This window comes from Bos indicus, chromosome 28, assembly GCF_029378745.1.
Source record: "Bos indicus isolate NIAB-ARS_2022 breed Sahiwal x Tharparkar chromosome 28, NIAB-ARS_B.indTharparkar_mat_pri_1.0, whole genome shotgun sequence".
NCBI classification, from domain to species: domain Eukaryota; kingdom Metazoa; phylum Chordata; class Mammalia; order Artiodactyla; family Bovidae; genus Bos; species Bos indicus.
Window position 1 is genome coordinate 4119910 of NC_091787.1, and position 19617 is coordinate 4139526.

At 44.3% G+C, this 19617-nt stretch overlaps 1 protein-coding gene across 1 annotated transcript in view; it reads right to left on the minus strand.

Annotated features, from left to right (window-relative positions):
• Positions 1-1951: 1951 nt before the first annotated feature.
• FSAF1 (40S small subunit processome assembly factor 1) overlaps positions 1952-19617 on the minus strand; it is a 32851-nt gene continuing 15185 nt past the window's right edge. Inside the window, exons 3-7 of the mRNA XM_070781974.1 lie at positions 14569-14634; positions 5007-5102; positions 4790-4876; positions 4154-4206; positions 1952-2956 (exon numbers count right to left, since the gene is read on the minus strand). Coding sequence (XP_070638075.1) covers positions 2821-2956; positions 4154-4206; positions 4790-4876; positions 5007-5102; positions 14569-14634 — 438 coding nt within the window. The 3' untranslated portion in view covers positions 1952-2820. The remainder of the gene's footprint in view (positions 2957-4153; positions 4207-4789; positions 4877-5006; positions 5103-14568; positions 14635-19617) is intronic.

Consider the following 19617-nt stretch of genomic DNA (forward strand, 5'->3'; position numbering starts at 1 on the left):
CATCCCTTAGAGGGAGCTCTTGGCATCAACACAAAGAGAAGGAAGCAGAATCTGGCCAAGGGAGACCCAGCAAAGGCCTCGGCCATTCAGCTCAGTTACCCAGAGCTGGGACGTCAGTCATCACTGCCTGGGACATTACAGGGGGCGGGCATCCCTGAGAAGAGCTCACTGCTGAAGCAGGTACCTCAGCGCTCTTGGCAGAGGGTCTGCAGGGACACGGCAGGGCCCACCAGTCCACGCCCCGTGCCACACACAGGTTTCCCCTCAAGTTTAGGGAGAGGCTCCTCCAGAGTCGTGGAGAGGGAAGCTGAGACGAGCCAGGCTGGCTGGTCCTGGAGCTGCACAGACCCTCACCGTTTGCCTGGACTCCGTCAACCCCCACCCCCACCCCAGCATCCCTGCTCCAGACTCCCATCCCCTGGGGGGCGGGGGCACGGAAGACCTGAGCTTCAGGTTGCCAAGGCCCTTCTCAGCCCAGGGTTCCCGCGCTTGTCGACTTACCACCAACACTGGGGACGTGGAGCACTGGAGACATCTGGGTAACCACCTGGGAACAGACTCCTTCCTGCCTGCCCCCTGGGTGACTGTAGCCCTGCCTCCACTTGCCGGTCAGGGTCAGTTACCTCTGCAAGCTGGTGCCCACTGTTGCCCGGGCAAGAGCCTTGGTTCAGTGAAACACAGCTGCGCTCTCTACTTCCTTCTTTGAACACAAGGCCAAGCGCTGTGGGGACGGGAATCAAGAATTCCCTAAGCAGGTGTCTGGGATTAAGGGCAGATGGTAGTGTTGTATGGCACCAGGACCGATCCACCCAGGTGTATCCATGATCAGGGAGATGCCCTGCGAAGGGGAGGGGCGCTGAGTATGCAAGACACAGCAAGGAAGCACTTAAGCTCCCCCCGAGCGTGGGCTCCTCCCGTGGCAGCACTGCTCTCCACAGTCACTTCTCTCTGCTGCCAGCCTTGCTGGAGGAAGCCTCATGAACGGGGAATAAACAGTATGGTCTTACACGTGACCATCAGTGCTGGTCATGCAGCCTTGCTTGTCACCCTTAGACCTGACTATTTCCAGAGCGCCCAGTGGTTACATGGCTCCTCTGTATTTACTCCATAAATTAAAAGGTGAAACAAGAAACAAGGAAAGCAATTTACACTAGGAGCTTGCATGCTTTTCCACAATTGACTAGCCTGGGACTCTGGTCGAGAGTTGGGCCAAGTGCTCAGTTATCTGAGCCACAAAGGCTCATGGGAGGGGGGGTGAGGTGGGACTGCTGGGTTTCCTGGCTCCCTGTCAATAGGACAAGGAGTTAAACTGACCGGGTACCCACTCCAGTAGGTCATTTCCAGCTCCTCAGATTTTTCCTAGGGCTTTGTCATGTTTGGTGAACTTCCCTGGTAGCTCAGTCAGTAAAGCGTCCGCCTGCAATGAGGGAGACCCGGGTTCGATCCCTGGGTCGGGAAGATCCCCTGGAGAAGGAAATGGCAACCCAGTCCAGCACTCTTGCCTGGAAAATCCCATGGACGGAGGAGCCTGGTGGGCTACAGTCCATGGGGTCACAAAGAGTTGGACACAACTGTTTCACACCTTCTTAAAAAAAAAAAAGAAAAGAAAAAAAAAACACTTAAAAACTGCCAAGGACTTCACTGGTGGTCCTAGTGGTTAGGAATCCACCTGCCAGTGGTTCCATCCCTGGTCCGGGAAGACCCCACAGGCAGTAGAACAACTAAGGCTGCACTCCGTAACTGCTGAACCCATGCACCTGGAGCCCGTGCTCTGCGACAAGAAGCCAGCACAACCAGAAACCCTTGTGCCACAACCAGAGCAGCCCACATGCAACGATGCAGGGACAAAAGACTCAGCTCAGCCCAAAACGAGCTAATTAAAATAAGTCTGCCAAAATATAGACCCTAATGAATACTGCCTTTCAAAATAAACCAGGAAAAAAAAAAAAACTTCCAGTGTTTTAATTTAATAAAACATTTCCAATTTTGCTTCAATTGAAAATATATTTTGAACAATGTAAATGCCTTCCAAGTCAACTTATGAGTCACTTAAGAGAGTCAACCAGTGGTGAAAAGTACCCCTCTGTTTTCCCCAAAACTTTATTATTTATTAGGTTTAGATCTGAATTTTTGGACAGTGGGGGGAAAAAAAACAGCCAAAAATGAAGACCTTTTTTTTAAGTGTCACAAGCTTTAGGAAGTTCCAATACTTTCAATAAGGGCAATACTATTTAAAAATATGTGTATGGCTGCCCCAAGGGATGACTTTGAAGGAGATAACATTTAACTTACTGGTTGTGTTTTTTAACAGTCATGTTCATTTTTATCAAAAAGTTGTGTTTTATTTATACAGCTTCTTATAAAGTAGATTTTATACACCTTAGGTAGGCTGAAAATGTGAATTGCTTTTCCCACAAAACAACTGACAAATTATCACATTCTTAATTCTTTCATGATTAAACATTTTTAGAAAATTATAAACCAATTTTAAGCTAATTATTAGCACCTACAAATCTGTAAAATTATGAAATATCTACAAGTAAACGCACAAGGCACCAGAGAAAGTGAAACTTGAGTGAACCTTACTGGAGAATATTAAACATTCTTCTCAATAATTCGACTTCAGATTCATGTTGCAGTTGGCCCAATGTGGTTATCATAAAAAAACAGATACTTTAGTAGCTAGAAATTAATTATTTCTTTTCCTTAAGATAAAAAAGTCTGTGAAATACAAAATAAATAAGAATAATCTGGAAGTCTTGTAGGGTCCAGTTTCGGTCCATTTGGCACTTTCCCATTTCTCTATTTTATAAAATAACGTCATTTAGCCACTCTGGAAGAATTTATTTTCTTGATATCAACTTGGCTCAGAATCAATGTCCCATTTTTGAATTTTCCAACCTGTCCAATCCGTCCACTTGACAAAATACTTGGAGCAGACTTCTTTTTTGATTTCCTACATTTAAAGTGAGAGAAAATTACTGTAATCAAGCTTTAAACAAATGATTCCAGCACCACAACCAGGCCACCTGGGTCTGTTCCTGTGAACTCTCAGCTCTTCCCAGGCACGGCCCCCAACCCAATGTAGTACCACCTCCTTCTTGCGGTCCCTGAACTGCCTCCTGCCTCAGGGCCTTTCCACTGGTTTCTTCTACCCTGAATAATCTGCTACCGGGTCTTTCCAGATCGTCCTCTTTATTCAGTTCTCAAGACTCAGATGTGGCTTCCTTAGAACAACACACCAGCCCACCCTCAGTGACATTCCCTCATACTGTGCTAAACTTCAACCTCCTCACAAAGACTGCCAGCTTCCCTGGTGGCTCAGATGGTAAAGAATCTGCTTGCAACTGGGTTCGATCCCTGGTTGGGAAGATCCCCTGGAAGAGGGCATGGCAACCCATTCCAGTATTCTTGCCTGGAGAATCCCATGGACAGAAGAGTCTGGTGGACTACAGTCCATGGGGTCTGCAAAGAATCGACACAGCTGAGAGACTAACACTTTCACGAAGCCTGCCCAGACTTGACAAGCCCTATGTATCTGTTTATAGGTTTTAATGTGTCTCCCGCCCTAAAATGTAAGCTCCTCCAGGGCAGGGACCCTCCATGTGCTCATGGCTGTACCCCTCACATCTATGTGCCCAGCACACAGAAGACAGACCACACAGCCAGAAACAACTGATCAGCTTCCAGCTGTAGACAAAAGTAGATTTTGAAACAGTAATTTCAGAAGAGAGAAAGAGGTACTTGAATGAAAGCTAGGAAATAAGCAGAATGGCAGAAAATCAAGGTTCTACTACTCAAACCCCAGTGCTCTCCCTTGTGTGGCTGTGGACAGGCAGGCAGCACAGACCCCGGCCAGCCATGCTGACCCAGCAGTACCTCTCTTAGGAGCGAACAGAGGTCTTCCCAGCTTTTCCATCAGTCACTGCACATGTCTGGTGCTTGAAAACAGGTTCCTTATTCAATTCTGAGGGAGTCACCTCATCTTGGACAATTCACTAAATCCTGTATTCCGCCCTCAAGGGCCTGATTTAGGATAAAAGTGCAGCGCTGCACCAGGCTAGAAACACCACATCCATTCAAGGTATCACCTTCAGAACTAACCAAAAGGTTTATCCAAATCATTCCACCCCAGTGCCTAATTATCACTTACCTGTCTTCCTGCCCTTTCCTCTTCTTTTTCTTGAAAATATCTGTGTCCTTGGCCTGATTTCAGAATCAAAGAAAAAATATGTATCCATAATGGATAATGGAGATTCAAAAAAAGGCAAGAGATTTGTCACCAAAAGCCACAGAGATACCATTTATTTTTAATATTTTTTCAGGTAGGCACATTAAACGTAACTGACTCAAAGTTTCATCCTAAAACCCTTTCAAGACTGTGAAAGGCCATTCAGAGAAAATGAACAGCAGAAAGGTCAAACCTTCCATTTTAAGCAAAAGGGAGGGAACATAACATCCACATACCCTTGTGGTTTGTCGTAAGTCCGTGTGTTCTATACAACACAAAAGGCAAAAGAAACAACTTGATATAGCGCAAGGATCAAAGCAGCTCATAGTACCTGAACAGGAGGCGGCCATTTCAAAGCAAACCTTTCATGTAAATGAGTCAGATTACGTGGCTGGTATCACAAAATGCAGCTGACTCAAAGAAGTACACAGAACGGTTATTTAACCCTAGGCTTGTTGTTGCCTAGACTGCTTTCCAAGCAGAGGGGCCCAGCACTGCGCTGCGGCAGACTGACACCATCTTTCCATTCTAGTTAAATAAAGAGGCTATGACACCTACCACTCTCTTTTCTTCTTCCTTTGCTGCCTTCTTTTCTTTGATGTGCTCCTGCAAAACCTTGTAATTCACATAACTATTTTTGGGAGGCTGAAACGAGAAAGTACCCTTATCATTTTTTATCTTGCAAACACTTCCCAGCATCCCCCATCCTGCCTTGGTCAGGTGTTCCCCTCTGCCGTAACCTGGATGGGGGTGGAAGGCAGAGGCAGCCACTCACCCGAGCACCCAGCATAATGGCACGTTCCCGTTCCAGGACTCTCTCCTTTCCTTTTCCATAGCCTGTGATCCCAAACCGGTGCACTTCCAAGCGAGCCTGCAGACACAAAGCACAGTCAGACTCAAGTGCCTTCCAAAGACTCCACAAAGGGAACACAGCCGGAGAGGTACTGCCCATCAGACACGACGCGCTACACCCCCAGTGCTATTATGTGTGACCTGCAGTGGTTGGCTACACCGCGTACAGTTCTGTCATGGTGGCAGGTAAGCAGCTTTGGGGAGCTCTCATGAAGGTTCATGATTTCCCCACACCATTCTCCCACATTTAACGCACACAGCTGAAGCTGAGATTTCTCTGCATACAAATCAGTGATAAAATGAGGATGACCCACAGAGCTCTGTGGTGCTTTGAAGTGAAGTGAAGTGAAGTCGCTCAGTCGTGCCCAACTCTTTGTGACCCCATGGACAGTAGCCTGCACCAAGCTCCTCCGTCCATAGGATTTTCTAGGCAAGAGTACTAGAGTGGGTTGCTGTTTCCTTCTCCAGGGAATCTTCCCGACCCAGGGATCGAACCCAGGTCTCCCGCATTTTAGACAGATGCTTTACCGTCTGAGCCACCAGGGAAGTCCTTGTGGTGTTTTAGATGTGCCCTAAAACAAGCTGTTACCCACAAAGGCAACAAAGCACCTCCCCAGACATATCTACTCACACCAATAAACCCTTTATCACAGCAGCTTCAAACACAGGTCCATTTTCTTTAAAAACATTGTTGGAACTTCCCTGGTGCAGTGGTTAAAAAATCTGCCTTGCAATGCAGGGGATATGGGTCTGATCCCTAGTCAGGGAACTAAAATCCCACAGGCCAAGGAGCTATGAGCCTGAGCACGCTGTAGCCTGTGCACCACAACCAAAGATCCCACACAACACAATTAAGATTCAGTGCAGCCAAATAAATAAATACATAAAAAAAAACAACTTAAAAAAAATACATTATATATAAAAAACATATTGTAAAACAGAAAAAGACACCAATATCCACTCATGGCAGCTGAACTACTTCCTATCTTTTTTCTCACACATTTTTTTTTTTAATTGGAGGCCAATTACTTTACAATATTGTAGTGGTTTTTGCCATACATTCACATGAATCAGCCATGGTTGTACATGTGTTCCCAATTCTGAACCTCCCCCCCCCCCATCCTATCCCTCAGGGTCATCCCAGTGCACAAGCCCTGTCTCATGCATTGAACCTGGACTGGTGATCTGTTTCAAATATGATAATATACATGTTTCAATGCTATTCTCTCAAATCATCCCACCCTCGTCTTCTCCCACAGAGTCCAAAAGTCTGTTCTTTATATCTGTGTCTCTTTTGCTGTCTCGCATATAGGGTCCTCATTATCATCTATCTAAATTCCATATGTATGTGTTAATATACGGTATTGGTGTTTCTCTTTCTGGCTTACTTCACTCTGTACAATAGGCTCCAGTTTCATCCACCTCATTAGAACTGATTCAAATGTATTCTTTTTAATGGCTGAGTAATATTCCATCGTGTATAGGTACCACAGCTTTCTTATCCATTCATCTGCTGATGAACATCTAGGTTGCTTCCATGTCCTGGCTATTGTAAACAGTGCTGTGATGAACATTGGGGTACACATGTCTCTTTCGATTCTGGTTTCCTCGGTGTGTATGCCCAGCAGTGGGATTGCTGGGTCATATGGCAGTTCTATTTCCAGTTTTTTAAGGAATCTCCACACTGTTCTCCATAGTGGCTGTACTAGTTTGCATTCCCACCAACAGTGTAAGAGGCTTCCGTTTTCTCCACATCCTCTCCAGCATTTATTGTTTGTAGACTTTTTGACAGCAGCCATTGTGACTGGCGTGAGATGGTACCTCATTGTGGTTTTGATTTGCATTTCTCTGATCATGAGTGATGTTGAGCATCTTTTCATGTGTTTGTTAGCTATCTGTATGTCTTCTTTGGCGAAATGTCTGTTTAGTTCTTTGGCCCATTTTTTGATTGGGTCATTTATTTTTCTGGTATTGAGCTACATGAGCTGCTTGTTTATTTTTGAGATTAATTCATTGTCAGTTGCTTCATTTGCTATTATTTTCTCCCATTCTGAAGGCTGTCTTTTCACCTTGCTTATAGTTTCCTTCATTGTGCAACCTTTTAAGTATAATTAGGTCCCATTTGTTTATTTTTTTTATTTCCATACTCTGGGAGGTGGATCATAGAGGATCCTGCTGTGATTTACATCAGAGAGCATTTTGCCTATGTTTTCCTCTAGGAGTTTTATAGCTTCTGGTCTTACGTTTAGATCTTTAATCTATTTTGAGTTTATTTCTGTGTATGGTGTTAGAAAGTGTTCTAGTTTCATTCTTTTACAAGTCGTTGACCAGTTTTCCCAGCCCCACTTGTTAAAGAGATTGTCTTTTCTCAATTGTATATTCTTTCCTCCTTTGTCAAAGATAAGGTGTCCATAGGTGCATGGATTTATCTCTGGGCTTTCTATTTTGTTCCTTTGATCTATGTTTCTGTCTTTGTGCCAGTACCATACTGTCTTGATGACTGTGGCTTTGTAGTATAGCCTGAAGTCAGGCAGGTTGATTCTTCCAGTTCCATTCTTCTTTCTCAAGATTGCTTTGGCTATTCGAGGTTTTTTGTATTTCCATACAAATTGTGAAATTATTTGTTCTAGTTCTCTCTGAGAAATACCATGGGTAGCTTGATAGGGACTATACTGAATCTATAGATTGCTATGGGTAGTATACTCATTTTCACTATATTGATTCTTCCGATCCACAAACATGGTATATTTCTCCATCTATTTGTGTCCTCTTTGATTTCTTTCATCAGTGTTTTATAGTTTTCTATATATAGGTCTTCTGTTTCTTTAGGTAGATTTATTCCTAAGTATTTGATTCTTCTCTTTGCAATGGTGAATGAAATTGTTTCCTTAATTTCTCTGTTTTCTCATTGTTAGTAATATAGGAATGCAAGGGATTTCTGTGTGTTAATTTTATATCTTGCAACTTTACTATATTAATTGATTAGCTCTAGTAATTTTCTGGTGGAGTCTTTAGGGTTTTCTATGTAGAGGATCACATCATCTGCAAACAATGAGAGTTTTACTTCTTCTTTTCCAATCTGGATTCCTTTTCTTTCTTTTTCTTCTCTGATTGCTGTGGCTAAAACTTCCAAAACTATGTTGAATAGCAGCAGTGAGAGTGGGCACCCTTGTCTTGTTACTGATTTTAGGGGAAATGCTTTCAACTTTTCACCATTGAGGATAATGTTTGCTGTGGATTTATCAAATATGGCTTTTATTATGTTGAAGTATGTTCCTTCTATGCCTGCATTCTGGAGGGTTTTTATCATAAATGGATGTTGAATTTTGTCAAAGGCTTTCTCTCCCATCTATTGAGATAATCATATGGTTTTTATCTTTCAATTTGTTAATGTGGTGTATCACATTGATTAATTTGTGAATACTGAAGAATCCTTGCATTCCTGGGATAAGGCCCACTTGGTCATGATGTATGATCTTTTTAATATGTTGTTGGATTCTGTTTGCTAGAATTTTATTAAGGATTTTCATATCTATGTTCATCAGTGATACTGGCCTGTAGTTTTCTTTTTTTTTTGTGGCATCTTTGTCAGGTTTTGGTATTAGGGCGATGGTGGCCTCATAGAATGAGTTTGGAAGTTTACCTTCCTCTGCAATTTTCTGGAAGAGTTTGAGTAGGATAGGTGTTATCTTGTCTCTAAATTTTTGGTAGCATTCAGCTGTGAAGCCATCTGGACCTGGGCTTTTGTTTGCTGGAAGATTTCTGATTACAGTTTCAATTTCTGTGCTTGTGATGGGTCTGTTAAGATTTTCTATTTCTTCCTGGTTCAGTTTTGGAAAGCTGTACTTTTCTAAGAATTTGTCCATTTCTTCCACGTTGTCCATTTTATTGGCATATAATTGCTGATAGTAGTCTCTTATGATCCTTTGTATTTCTGTGTTGTCTGTTGTGATCTCTCCATTTTCATTTCTAATGTTATTGATTTGATTTTTCTCCCTTTGTTTCTTGATGAGTCTGGCTAATGGTCTGTCAATTTTATTTATCCTCTCAAAGAACAAGCGTTTGGCTTTGTTGCTTTTTGCTATGGTCTCCGTTGTTTCTTTTGCATTTATTTCTGCCCTAAGTTTTAAGATTTCTTTCCTTCTACTAACCCTGGGGTTCTTCATTTCTTCCTTTTCTAGTTGCTTTAGGTGTAGAGTTAGGTTATTTTTTTTTTACTTTTTTCTTGTTTCTTGAGGTATGCCTGTATTGCTATGAACCTTCCCCTTAGCACTGCTTTTACAGTGTCCCACAGGTTTTGGGTTGTTGTGTTTTCATTTTCATTCGTTTCTATGCATATTTTGATTTCTTTTTTGATTTATTCTGTGATTTGTTGGTTATTCAGAAGCGTGTTGTTCAGCCTCCATGTGTTGGAATTTTTAATAGTTTTTCTCCTGTAATTGAGATCTAATCTTACTGCATTGTGATCAGAAAAGATGCTTGGAATGATTTCAATTTTTTTGAATTTACCAAGGCTAGATTTATGGCCCAGGATGTGATCTATCATGGAGAAGGTGAAATTCATTGTTTTGGGTGAAAAGTCCTATAGATATCAGTTAGGTCTAACTCTATTGTATCATTTAAAGTTTGTATTTCCTTGCTAATTTTCTGTTTAGTTGATCTATCCATAGGTGTCAGTCAGTTCAGTTCAGTTCAGTTCAGTTGCTGAGTTGTGTCTGACTCTTTGCGACCCCATGAATCGCAGGACGCCAGGCCTCCCTGTCCGTCACCAACTCCTGAAGTTCACCCAGACTCACATCCATCGAGTCAGTGATGCCATCCAGCCATCTCATCCTCTGTCGTCCCCTTCTCCTCCTGCCCCCAATCCCTCTCAGCATCAGAGTCTTTTCCAATGAGTTAACTCTTCGCATGAGGTGGTCAAAGTACTGGAGGGTATTAAAGTCTCCCACTATTATTGTGTTACTGTTAATTTCCCCTTTCATACTTCTTAGCATTTCCCTTACATATTATTGTGCTCCTATGTTGGGTGCATATATGTTTATAGCTGTTATATCTTCTTCTTGGATCGATCCTTTGATCATTATGTAGTGTCCTTCTTTGTCTCTTTTCACGGCCTATATTTCAAAGTCTATTTTATCTGATATGAGTATTGCTACTCCTGCTTTCTTTTGGTCTCCCAATTTGCATGAAATATCTTTTTCCAGCCCTTCACTTTTAGTCTGTACATGTCCCTTGTTTCGAGGTGGGTCTCTTGTAGACAACATATATAGGGGTCTTGCTTTTGTATCCATTCAGCCAGTCTTTGTCTTTTGGTTGGGGCATTCAACCCATTTACATTTAAGGTAATTATTGATAAATATGATCCCATTGCCATTTACTTTGTTGTTTGGGGTTTGAATTTATAAACCTTTTCTGTATTTCCTGTCTAGAGAAGATCTTTTGGCATTTGTTGAAGAGCTAATTTGGTGGTGCTGAATTCTCTCAGCTTTTGCTTGTCTGTAAAGCTTTTGATTTCTCCTTCATATGTGAATGAGATCCTTGCTAGGTACAGTAATCTGGGCTGTAGGTTTTTCTCTTTCATCATTTTAAGTACATCCTGCCATTCCCTCCTGGCTTGAGGAGTTTCTGTTGAATGACCAGCTGTTGTTATCCTTATAGGGATCCCCTTGTGAGTTATTTGTTGTTTTTCCCTTGCTGCTTTTAATATTTGTTGTGTTTGATCCTCGTTAATTTGATTAATATGTGTCTTGGGGTGTTTTGCCTTGGGTTTATCCTGTTTGGAACTCTCTGGGTTTCTTGAACTTGGGTGGCTATTTCCTTTCCCATTTTAGGGAAGTTTTTGACTATTATCTCCTCACGTATTTTCTCATGGCCTTTCTTTTTGTCTTCTTCTGGAACTCCTATGATTCAAATGTTGGGGCATTTAACATTGTCCAGAGGTCTCTGAGGTTGTCCTCATTTAATTCTTTTTTCTTTTTTCCTCTCTTTGTTTATTTCCACCATTCTATCTTCCACCTCACTTATCCTATCTTCTGCCTCAGTTACTCTACTGTTGGTTCCCTCCAGAGAGCTTTTGATCTGTTATTGCATTATTCATTATTGATTTGACTCTTTTTTATTTCTTCTAGGTCCTTGTTAAATGTTTCTTGCATCTTCTCAATCCTTGTCTCCAGACTATTTATCTGTAACTCCATTTTGTTTTCAAGATTTTGGATCATTTTTACTATCATTATTCTGAATTTTTTTTTCAGGTAGGCTCCCTATCTCTTCCTCCTCTTTTGTTTGGTTTGATGGGCTTTTATCATGTTCCTTTACCTGCTGAATATTTCTCTGCCTTTTCATCTTGTTTAGGTTGCTGTGTTTGGGGTGGCCTTTCCGTATGCTTAAGTTTGTGGCTCCTCTTTATTGTGGAGGATCCTCCCTGTGGGTGGGGTTGGACGAGTGGCTTGTCAAGGTTTCCTGGTTAGGGAAGCTTGTGTTGATGTTCTGGTGGGTGGAGCTGGATCTCTTCTCTCTGGAGTGCAATGATGTAGTGAGTTTTGAGATGTCTATGGGTTTGGTGTGACTTTTGGCCACCTGTATTTCTGTGCTCAGGTTTATGTTCCTGGGTTGTTGGAGAATTAGCTTGGTAAGTCTTGTTCTGAAACTTGTTGGCTCTTGGGTGGAGCTTGGTTTCAGTGTAGGTATCAAGGCTTTTGGATGAGCTCTTGTCGATTAATGTTCCCTGGAGTCAGGAGTTTTCTGATGTTCTCAAGTTTTGTATTTAAGCCTCCTGCCTCTGGCTTTCAGTCTTATTCTTACAGAAGCCTCAAGACTTCTCCGTCTATACAGCACTGATGATCAAACATCTAGATTAATGGTGAAAAGATTCTCCACAGCGAGGGACACCCAGAGAGGTTCACAGAGTTACATGGAGAAGAGAAGAGGGAGGAGGGAGATAGAGGTGACCAGGAAGAGAAGAGGAGGAGTCAAAAGGAGAGAGACCAATCTAGCCTGTGATCAGTTCCCTAAGTGTTCTCCACAGCCTGGGACACCCAAAGAGATTCACAAGAGTTAAGCAGAGAAGAGAAGTGGGAGGGAGGAGATAGAGGTGACCTGGGGGAGAAAAAGGAGTCAAAAGGGGAGAGAGCACTCAAGCCACTAATCACACTCCTAAGTAAAAACGGGTACTGAAGATTGGATTCTTTAAAGTACAGAATTGATAACAAATACCAAAAAAGCAAAGATTAAAAATCTAGAGTAGAGGTTAGACTCTCAAAAATATATTAAAAAAACAAAACAAAGTCATGAAGGTTATAAAAAAATATATGAAATTTGCTTTAAAAATAGGGTCTTTTTTTTGCAAAGTAAGAGTAGGTTTTAAAAATGAAAATTAAAGGAGTAATAAAGAACTTAAAATTTTAAAAAAAAATTGTAAGTGATAATAGAAAAATATATATAGGAATTTCTCTGGAGCTGTTGAGGGCAATGTGGGGTCAGTTCTGTTCCAGCATATACTTCTTCTAAAGGTCTACAGGCCCCTTCCAATATAGCCAATGCTGCTGCTGCTGCTGCTAAGTTGCTTCAGTTGTGTCCAACTCTGTGGGACCCCATAGACGGCAGCCCACAAGGTTCCCCCATCCCTGGGATTCTCCAGGCAAGAACACTGGAGTGGGTTCCCATTTCCTTCTCCAATGCATGAAAGTGAAAACTGAAAGTGAAGTCGATCAGTCGTGTCGGACTCTTCGAAACCCCACGGACTGCAGCCTACCAGGCTCCTCCGTCCATGGGATTTTCCAGGCAAGAGTTACTGGAGTGGGGTGCCATCGCCTTCTCCTGTAGCCAATGCTAACAGGGTTTTAATCTGTTGCACCTGTCACTTCCAAAGCGGTTCCCTCTTCTTCGTTTATTTTGGCTTCCTCTGTTTGCAAGTCTCTTCAATATCTAACTTCCGCCTTGACACAAGGGGGCGAAGGTGGTCATTTATTTAGGCTCACTTGTTCAGTTGTGCTGCGGGGAGGGAGGAACACTGCAAACAAATATCACTGGCGTATGTGGGGAGTGCTTGCAGTGTCTGGGCCACACTGGGTTTGCCCCTGCTCATGGCGTGTGTGCTTTCCTGGTCTACACTGCTCAGGCTCCAGGTTGTTCTGCTGGAGAACCATCTAAGGCAGGCCCCGGGATGTGTGCACTTCCCAGGTATAAGCCGATCAGGTTCATGTTCTCAGGTACTCCGCAAGGGCACAGACTTGGTTGGGCCTGCGTTTTGTGCCCTTCCAAGGTCCTAGCAGCTCAGGCGACAAGGTGCTTGGCGAGCGCATTCTCCCCAGGTAGGGGTGCATCTTATCACCTCCCTGGTCCCAGCCACTCAGGAGTGCCGTCTCAGGTGTACCGTGTGTCTCCTCTGGGGAGCTAATCTCTGTCTGAGACCCTCCTGGTGGATGTCAACCATCTAGGATCCCAGGAAGACTTGGTTAGCAACTGGGAGCCTGCTTGCAGTTTGGTAGAGGATGCCGTCTCTTGGGGCCGAGTTTGCCCCTTTCTGGCTCTGGCTGTCGCCTGCCTGCCTTCCTGCCTCCTGCGGGGGATGGGCCAGTCCGCAGCCGGCTAGCTCTCCTCTGGTATTCATTCAGTCCTTTGTTCTGTGAGTGGGTCTGGCAGTGCCTTAGGTTAGAGCTTTTCGCAGGAAAGTTCTCTCTCTCTTTCCTCTTTTTTATTTTCCTCTTTCTCTCTCTGGCTATCCCACAGTTTGGGCTGCTGTCTCACATCAGCTCCCTCAGATTGCCCTCAGGGCATTCAGGCCCGGACCTTACCCTAAGCAATGCAGCCAGGGCCTCCCTGTTAGCCCCCGCTTGCTGGTGGCAGACAGGAGCGTCTGGGCTACCTCTCCACTGGGAATTGCAGTTAGGCGCGTAACCTGTGAGTTTTATTTATTTTTTCCTCCTGGTTATGTTGTCCTCTGAGATTCCAAAACTGCCCACAGACCTGCAGGTGAGAGGGTTTACTGGTGTTTGGAAACATCTTCTCTTACAACTCCCTCCCTGGGACAGGTCTCCATCCCTAACTCTTTTGTCTCTCTTTTTATCTTTTATATTTTGTCTTACCTCCTTTCGAAGACAATGGGCTGCCTTTCTGGGTGCCTGGTGTCCTCCGCCAGCATTCAGAAGTTGTTTTGCAGTATTTGCTCAGCGTTCAAATGATCTTTCAATGAATTTGTGGGGGAGAAAGTGGTCTCCCCGTCCTATTCCTCTGCCATCTTAGGACCGCCCCCCTTCTCACACATTTTTAAAACCAAGTTACAACCACAGAACACAAACATCCCTGTTTTTCCTGCCACTATATCATGGACACTATAATCATAAAACCAGCATGTTTTAAACAACTACACAATGTTCAACCCAGTAAATGCAGTGTGCCCTACGTCACCGTTCCCTAACCATTGGACAACATAGAAACACATGCATTTTTGGTATTAAAAGCTTAAAAAATAATTTCAAAACACCTACCTTTTCTAAGTTAAATTCTTGTATATCCACATCTTTATCAAGATGGTTTTGGTCTTTAGTTTTGGTCTGAAAAGAAAAAAATAATTATTAAGGTCATCTGTTCTTTACAGTATCCATCCTCCAAGAGAGTAGTCATGTTTTTAAAAGCTGTGAATCTGGCCCAGATGCCTAGATAACAAACAATAACATATGCTTGTGGCACAAAGCCTAATTAACAGCGAATGGAAGAAAAATGGAGAACATAAATTTAAGGTTTCAAAGTTTAAGAAAGGATTAATGAGAAACTAAGAAAAAAGAGACGTGAGTAAGGGAGAGACCAATATCTGTATCTCATGCAGTGTATGTGGGAAGCTCTGCATAGTGAGGGGTTTAAAAAGGGATAACTGCTGAGCAGGAATTCTAGAGGGTAAAAAGTCATATTTAAATAATTCTCAGGACTCAGGACTTGGTGCTTTCATTGCTGTGGCCGGGGGTTCAATCTCTGGTTGAGGAAATAAGATCCCACAAGCCATGAGGGAAAGGGAGGAAGGGGGGTGGTGGGTTGGAAGGGAAGGAAAGGGAGGAAGGAAGGAAGGAAGGAAGGAAGGAAAAAAGGCATAAAGGAACAACTTTCTTTCAGGAACATCAGAAATCTAGAAATGATGGAGATGGGGATGCATAATTCCCAATAGAATATAATGATACTGCAAATGCCATCAAGATATGTGACTCTTTACATCAATATACCCCCTGGTTATGGTTACCAATCCATGGAATTAACCAGAAGTTTGAGACTTCAAGGAAACTCTCTTGTCAATCTGGCCAAGGACAGCGGTCACTATTCAACCCCAGGCCATCCTAGCCATGCAGCATCTTGAAAAGCAGTTCTGGCCTCTGGCTCCACAGGGCGGGGCCTGTGCAGAATACAGCTGTCTTGTATGGACAGCAACGGACAGGGGAGCGGCTTGTTAAAACCCCTCTGCCGGTCACCTGCCTTAATGGAGTAGGCTCACTTTAGTTACTCTTCCCTTTTTCCTCTCTTTAACTGCACACCTTCCCACCCAGCTTCTCGTAGCCCAGCTGTTCCACAGGCATGTAGTGTCAGCTCCTGCCCTGTGAGAGGTGGCTAAGGCTAGCTGGGATCACCAGCCCCAAACTGGGCCCTACTGGGCCTGCACAGGGCCCAAGGAAGGGCCTTTCGGGGTCAGGTGCAGAAAACTCAACCCTCAGACCAAGTTGAGCACCTCAATTTTGAACACACTGAAGCCTGTAACCCAGACACACCTGCACAGAACACGGATTACCTCACCTTTCCCCCTTCCTCCAATAACCTCTCGCCATGCCTAAGATCATCGTGCTTATCCCATCAAGACCCCAACCCCCTCACTTTTGAGAGGCAGACTGAGACTCGTCCTCCCATCTCCTCACTTCGCTGCCTGGTGAATAAATCGTACATCGCAGGATCTCAGTGTCTGGCTTGTTGCACGCTGGGCAAATGGACCTGGTTCGGTAACAGATCCTTCTTCATAGTAAAAACAAACATCTGGGAAAAATTCTTGGCTAATTATTTCATGATGCTAAGTCTATTAGCATGACCCCACCACTACCTTAACTTTCGTTTCTATTTTTAGCTTTAAAACCACTTTAGCACATTAATCAGTGGTCTCCCATGTTTTCTTTGCCCCTATCTTCACTGTGGTAGGAGGCCCTACTGTCTGCAAGCAACACTCAGTCCTCCTCTACCTCTAGGCTCACAGGAGAACTAGGCTTTGCTCCCTACCTGGAGTTAGGCATGCTGACTTGACTTGTTTTAGCCAAAGACATGAGAGCAGAAGGAACCATATCCCTTCCACAGAGAACCTTTAAGAGCCTTTATCGACTTACCTTCTTCAGCAAATGGTGGAGCCCCTATCACCCTGGGTCCCTAGATTAGGATGGTGTGGACCACGGCGTTCTGCCCTGACAATCCTGATGAACACATGCTGCTACTGCTGCTGCTGAGTTGCTTCAGTAGTGTCCAACTCTGTGCGACCCCACAGACAGCAGCCCACCAGGCTCCCCCGTCCCTGGGATTCTCCAAGCAAGAACACTGGAGTGGGTTGCCATTTCCTTCTCCAATGCATGAAAGTGAAAAAATAAAGTGAAGTCACTCAGTCGTGTCTGACTCCTAGTGACCCCATGAACTGCAGCCCACCAGGCCCCTCCGTCCAAGGGATTTTCCAGGCAAGAGTACTGGAGTGGGTTGCCATTGCCTTCTCCAGATGAACGCATGACGTGAGAATAAAATTAACTTCTGCCTTTAAACCACTGATGTGTAAGGGACTACTTGTTACAGAACCACCATCTCACCTATGCTCACTGATAAAGCTTCCCTGTCCCACACACAAGAGAGAGAAACGTTTGGAGATTCTGAGAACTTGTATGTGAGGTTATGAAGAAGAGAGCAAGCTATAAAAAGAAGCTGGGACTTCCCTGGCAGTGCAGTTGTTAAGACTTTGCCTTTCAATGCAGGGGCTGCAAGTATAATCCTTGTTCAGGGAACTAAGGAAACTAAGATCCCTTACCTTGGCCTCCAAAAACTCAAAACATAAAACAGAAGCAATATTGTAACAAATTCAATAAAAACTTTAAAACTGGCCCATGTTAAAAAAAAAAAAAAAAAAAGAGGAGGAGCAGTTTGGGAGGAATGCGTGGGGTGAGGGGGGAAGGCAAGCAGGTTACCAGGCTCAGTGATCTTTCTGATGGGCTGACCAAAAGTATTTTCTCCTGCACTGGTGAGATTTTTATCTATTAGTTACACTGTCCAATCTTTGTCCAATTAGAGAAGAGCTGGGTAAATAAACACTCTCTCTTTAATATGCCAGCATTTCTGGGAATATTGAGAATTTTCTTCACGTCTTCTTGAGTGTAAATTATTATTTCGGGGGGTGGGGGGCGGTCCCAAAATGGTGGAGGAATAGGACAGGGAGACCACTTTCTCCCCAACAAATTGATCAAAAGTTCATCTGAATGCTGAGCAACTTCCACAAAACAACTTCTGAACGCTGGCAGAGGACACCAGGCACCCAGAAAGGCAGCCCATCTCTTCGAAAGGAGGTAGAACAAAATATAAGAGAAAGAAAGAAAGACAAAAGAATTAAGGATGGAGACCTGTCCCTGGGGAGGAAGTTGTGAAGGAGGAGAAATTTCCAAACTGTAGGAAATCCTCTCACAGGTGGGTCTGTGGGGAGTTTTGGAAACTCAGAGGGCAACATAACTGGGAGAAAAAAAACCCCACAGAATATGCGCCTAACTGCAACTGCCAGTGGGCAAGTAGCCCAGAGGCTCACATCCACCACCAGCAGCGGGGGCTGGACAGGGAGGTGCGGGCTGCGTAACTGGTGTTAGGGTAAGGACTGGGCTTGAATGGCCTGAGGACAATCTGAGGGAGCTAACGTGAGATAACTTCCCTGCAAAAGGCTCTAACTTGCAGCCTGACAAAGGACACAACTCACACAACAAAGGATTGAGCAAATACCAAAGGAGAGCTGGCTGGCTTCGACCTGGCCCCTCCCCGCTGCCAGAGGCAGAGATGCAGGCGAGTAACAGCCAGAGCCGGAAGGCAAGGGGCTGCTCCATTCTCAGGCCCAGAGACCAGAATCTTCCACCAAACTGTGAGCAGGCTCCTAGTTGCTAACCACGTCTTCCTGGGATCCTGGATGGTTGACATCTGCCAGGAGGGTCGCAGCCTGAGATCTGCTCCCCAGAGGAGACACACAGCACACCTGAGACCGTGATCTCACAGCACACCCTGGAAACCAGTGGGTGGGACCGGGAAGGTGATTAAGATGCACGGCCCACCTGGGGCAGTGCGCTCGCCACGCACCCAGTTGCCTGAGCTGCTCGGACCTGGGAAGGGCACAAAACACACACCCAACCGAGTGTGTGCTCCTGTGGAGTACCCGAGAACCTGAACCTGAGCAGCTCAGACCTGGGAAGTACATGAAACACAGGGCCCGCTTTGGACAGTGCCCCTGCTGAGCAACCTGGAGCTGCGGCAGACCCACTGTGGTCCACACACTGCGAGCACTCCCCACACACGCCAGTGATATTTGTTTGCTGTGTTCCTCCCTCCCCACAATACAACTGAACAAGTGAGCCTAAATAAGTGACCACCTTCACCCCCTTGTGTCAGGGTGGAAATTAGATACTGAAGAGACTTCCAGAGGAAGCCAAAAGAAACAAAGAGGGAACCACTCTGGAAGTGACAGGTGCAACAAATGAAAACCCTGTAGTTAATTAACACTGACTATGCGTTGGAGGGGAGAAGGCAATGGCACCCCACTCCAGTACTCTTGCCTGGGAAATCCCATGGACGGAGGAGCCTGGTAGGCTGCAGTCCATGGGGCCGCTAAGAGTCAGACACGACTGAGCGACTTCACTTTCACTTTTCACTTTCATGCATTGGAGCAGGAAATGGCAACCCACTCCAGTGTTCTTGCCTGGAGAATCCCAGGGACGGGGGAGCCTGGTGGGCTGCCGTCTATGGGGTCACACAGAGTCAGGCACGACTGACTTAGCAGCAGCAGCAGCAGCATGCATTGGAGGGGGCCTATAGACCTTAAGAACAAGTACAAGCTGGAACAAGGAACTATCTGAAATGGAACTGACCCCACACTGCCCACAACAGCTCCAGAGAAACTCATAGGTATACTTTTACTATTATCACTTTTTAATTTTTTTTTAAATTTAAGTCCTTTGTTACAACTTTAATTTTCATTAGTATAACCTACTATTACCTTGCAAAAAAAGACCCTATTTTTAAAGCAAATTTCATATATATTTTTTTATAATTTTTGTGATTGATTTTGTTTTGTATTTTTAATATTGTATTTTTGAGAGTCTAACCTTTACTCTAGATTTTTAATCTTTGCTTTTGGTATTTGTTATCAATTTTGTACCTAAATTTAAGAATCTAATGTTCAGTATTCATTTTCACTTAAGGGTGTGATTACTGGCTTGATTGCTCTCTCCCCTTTTGACTCCCCCTCTTCTCCTCCTGGTCACCCCTATCTCCCTCCTCCCTCTTCT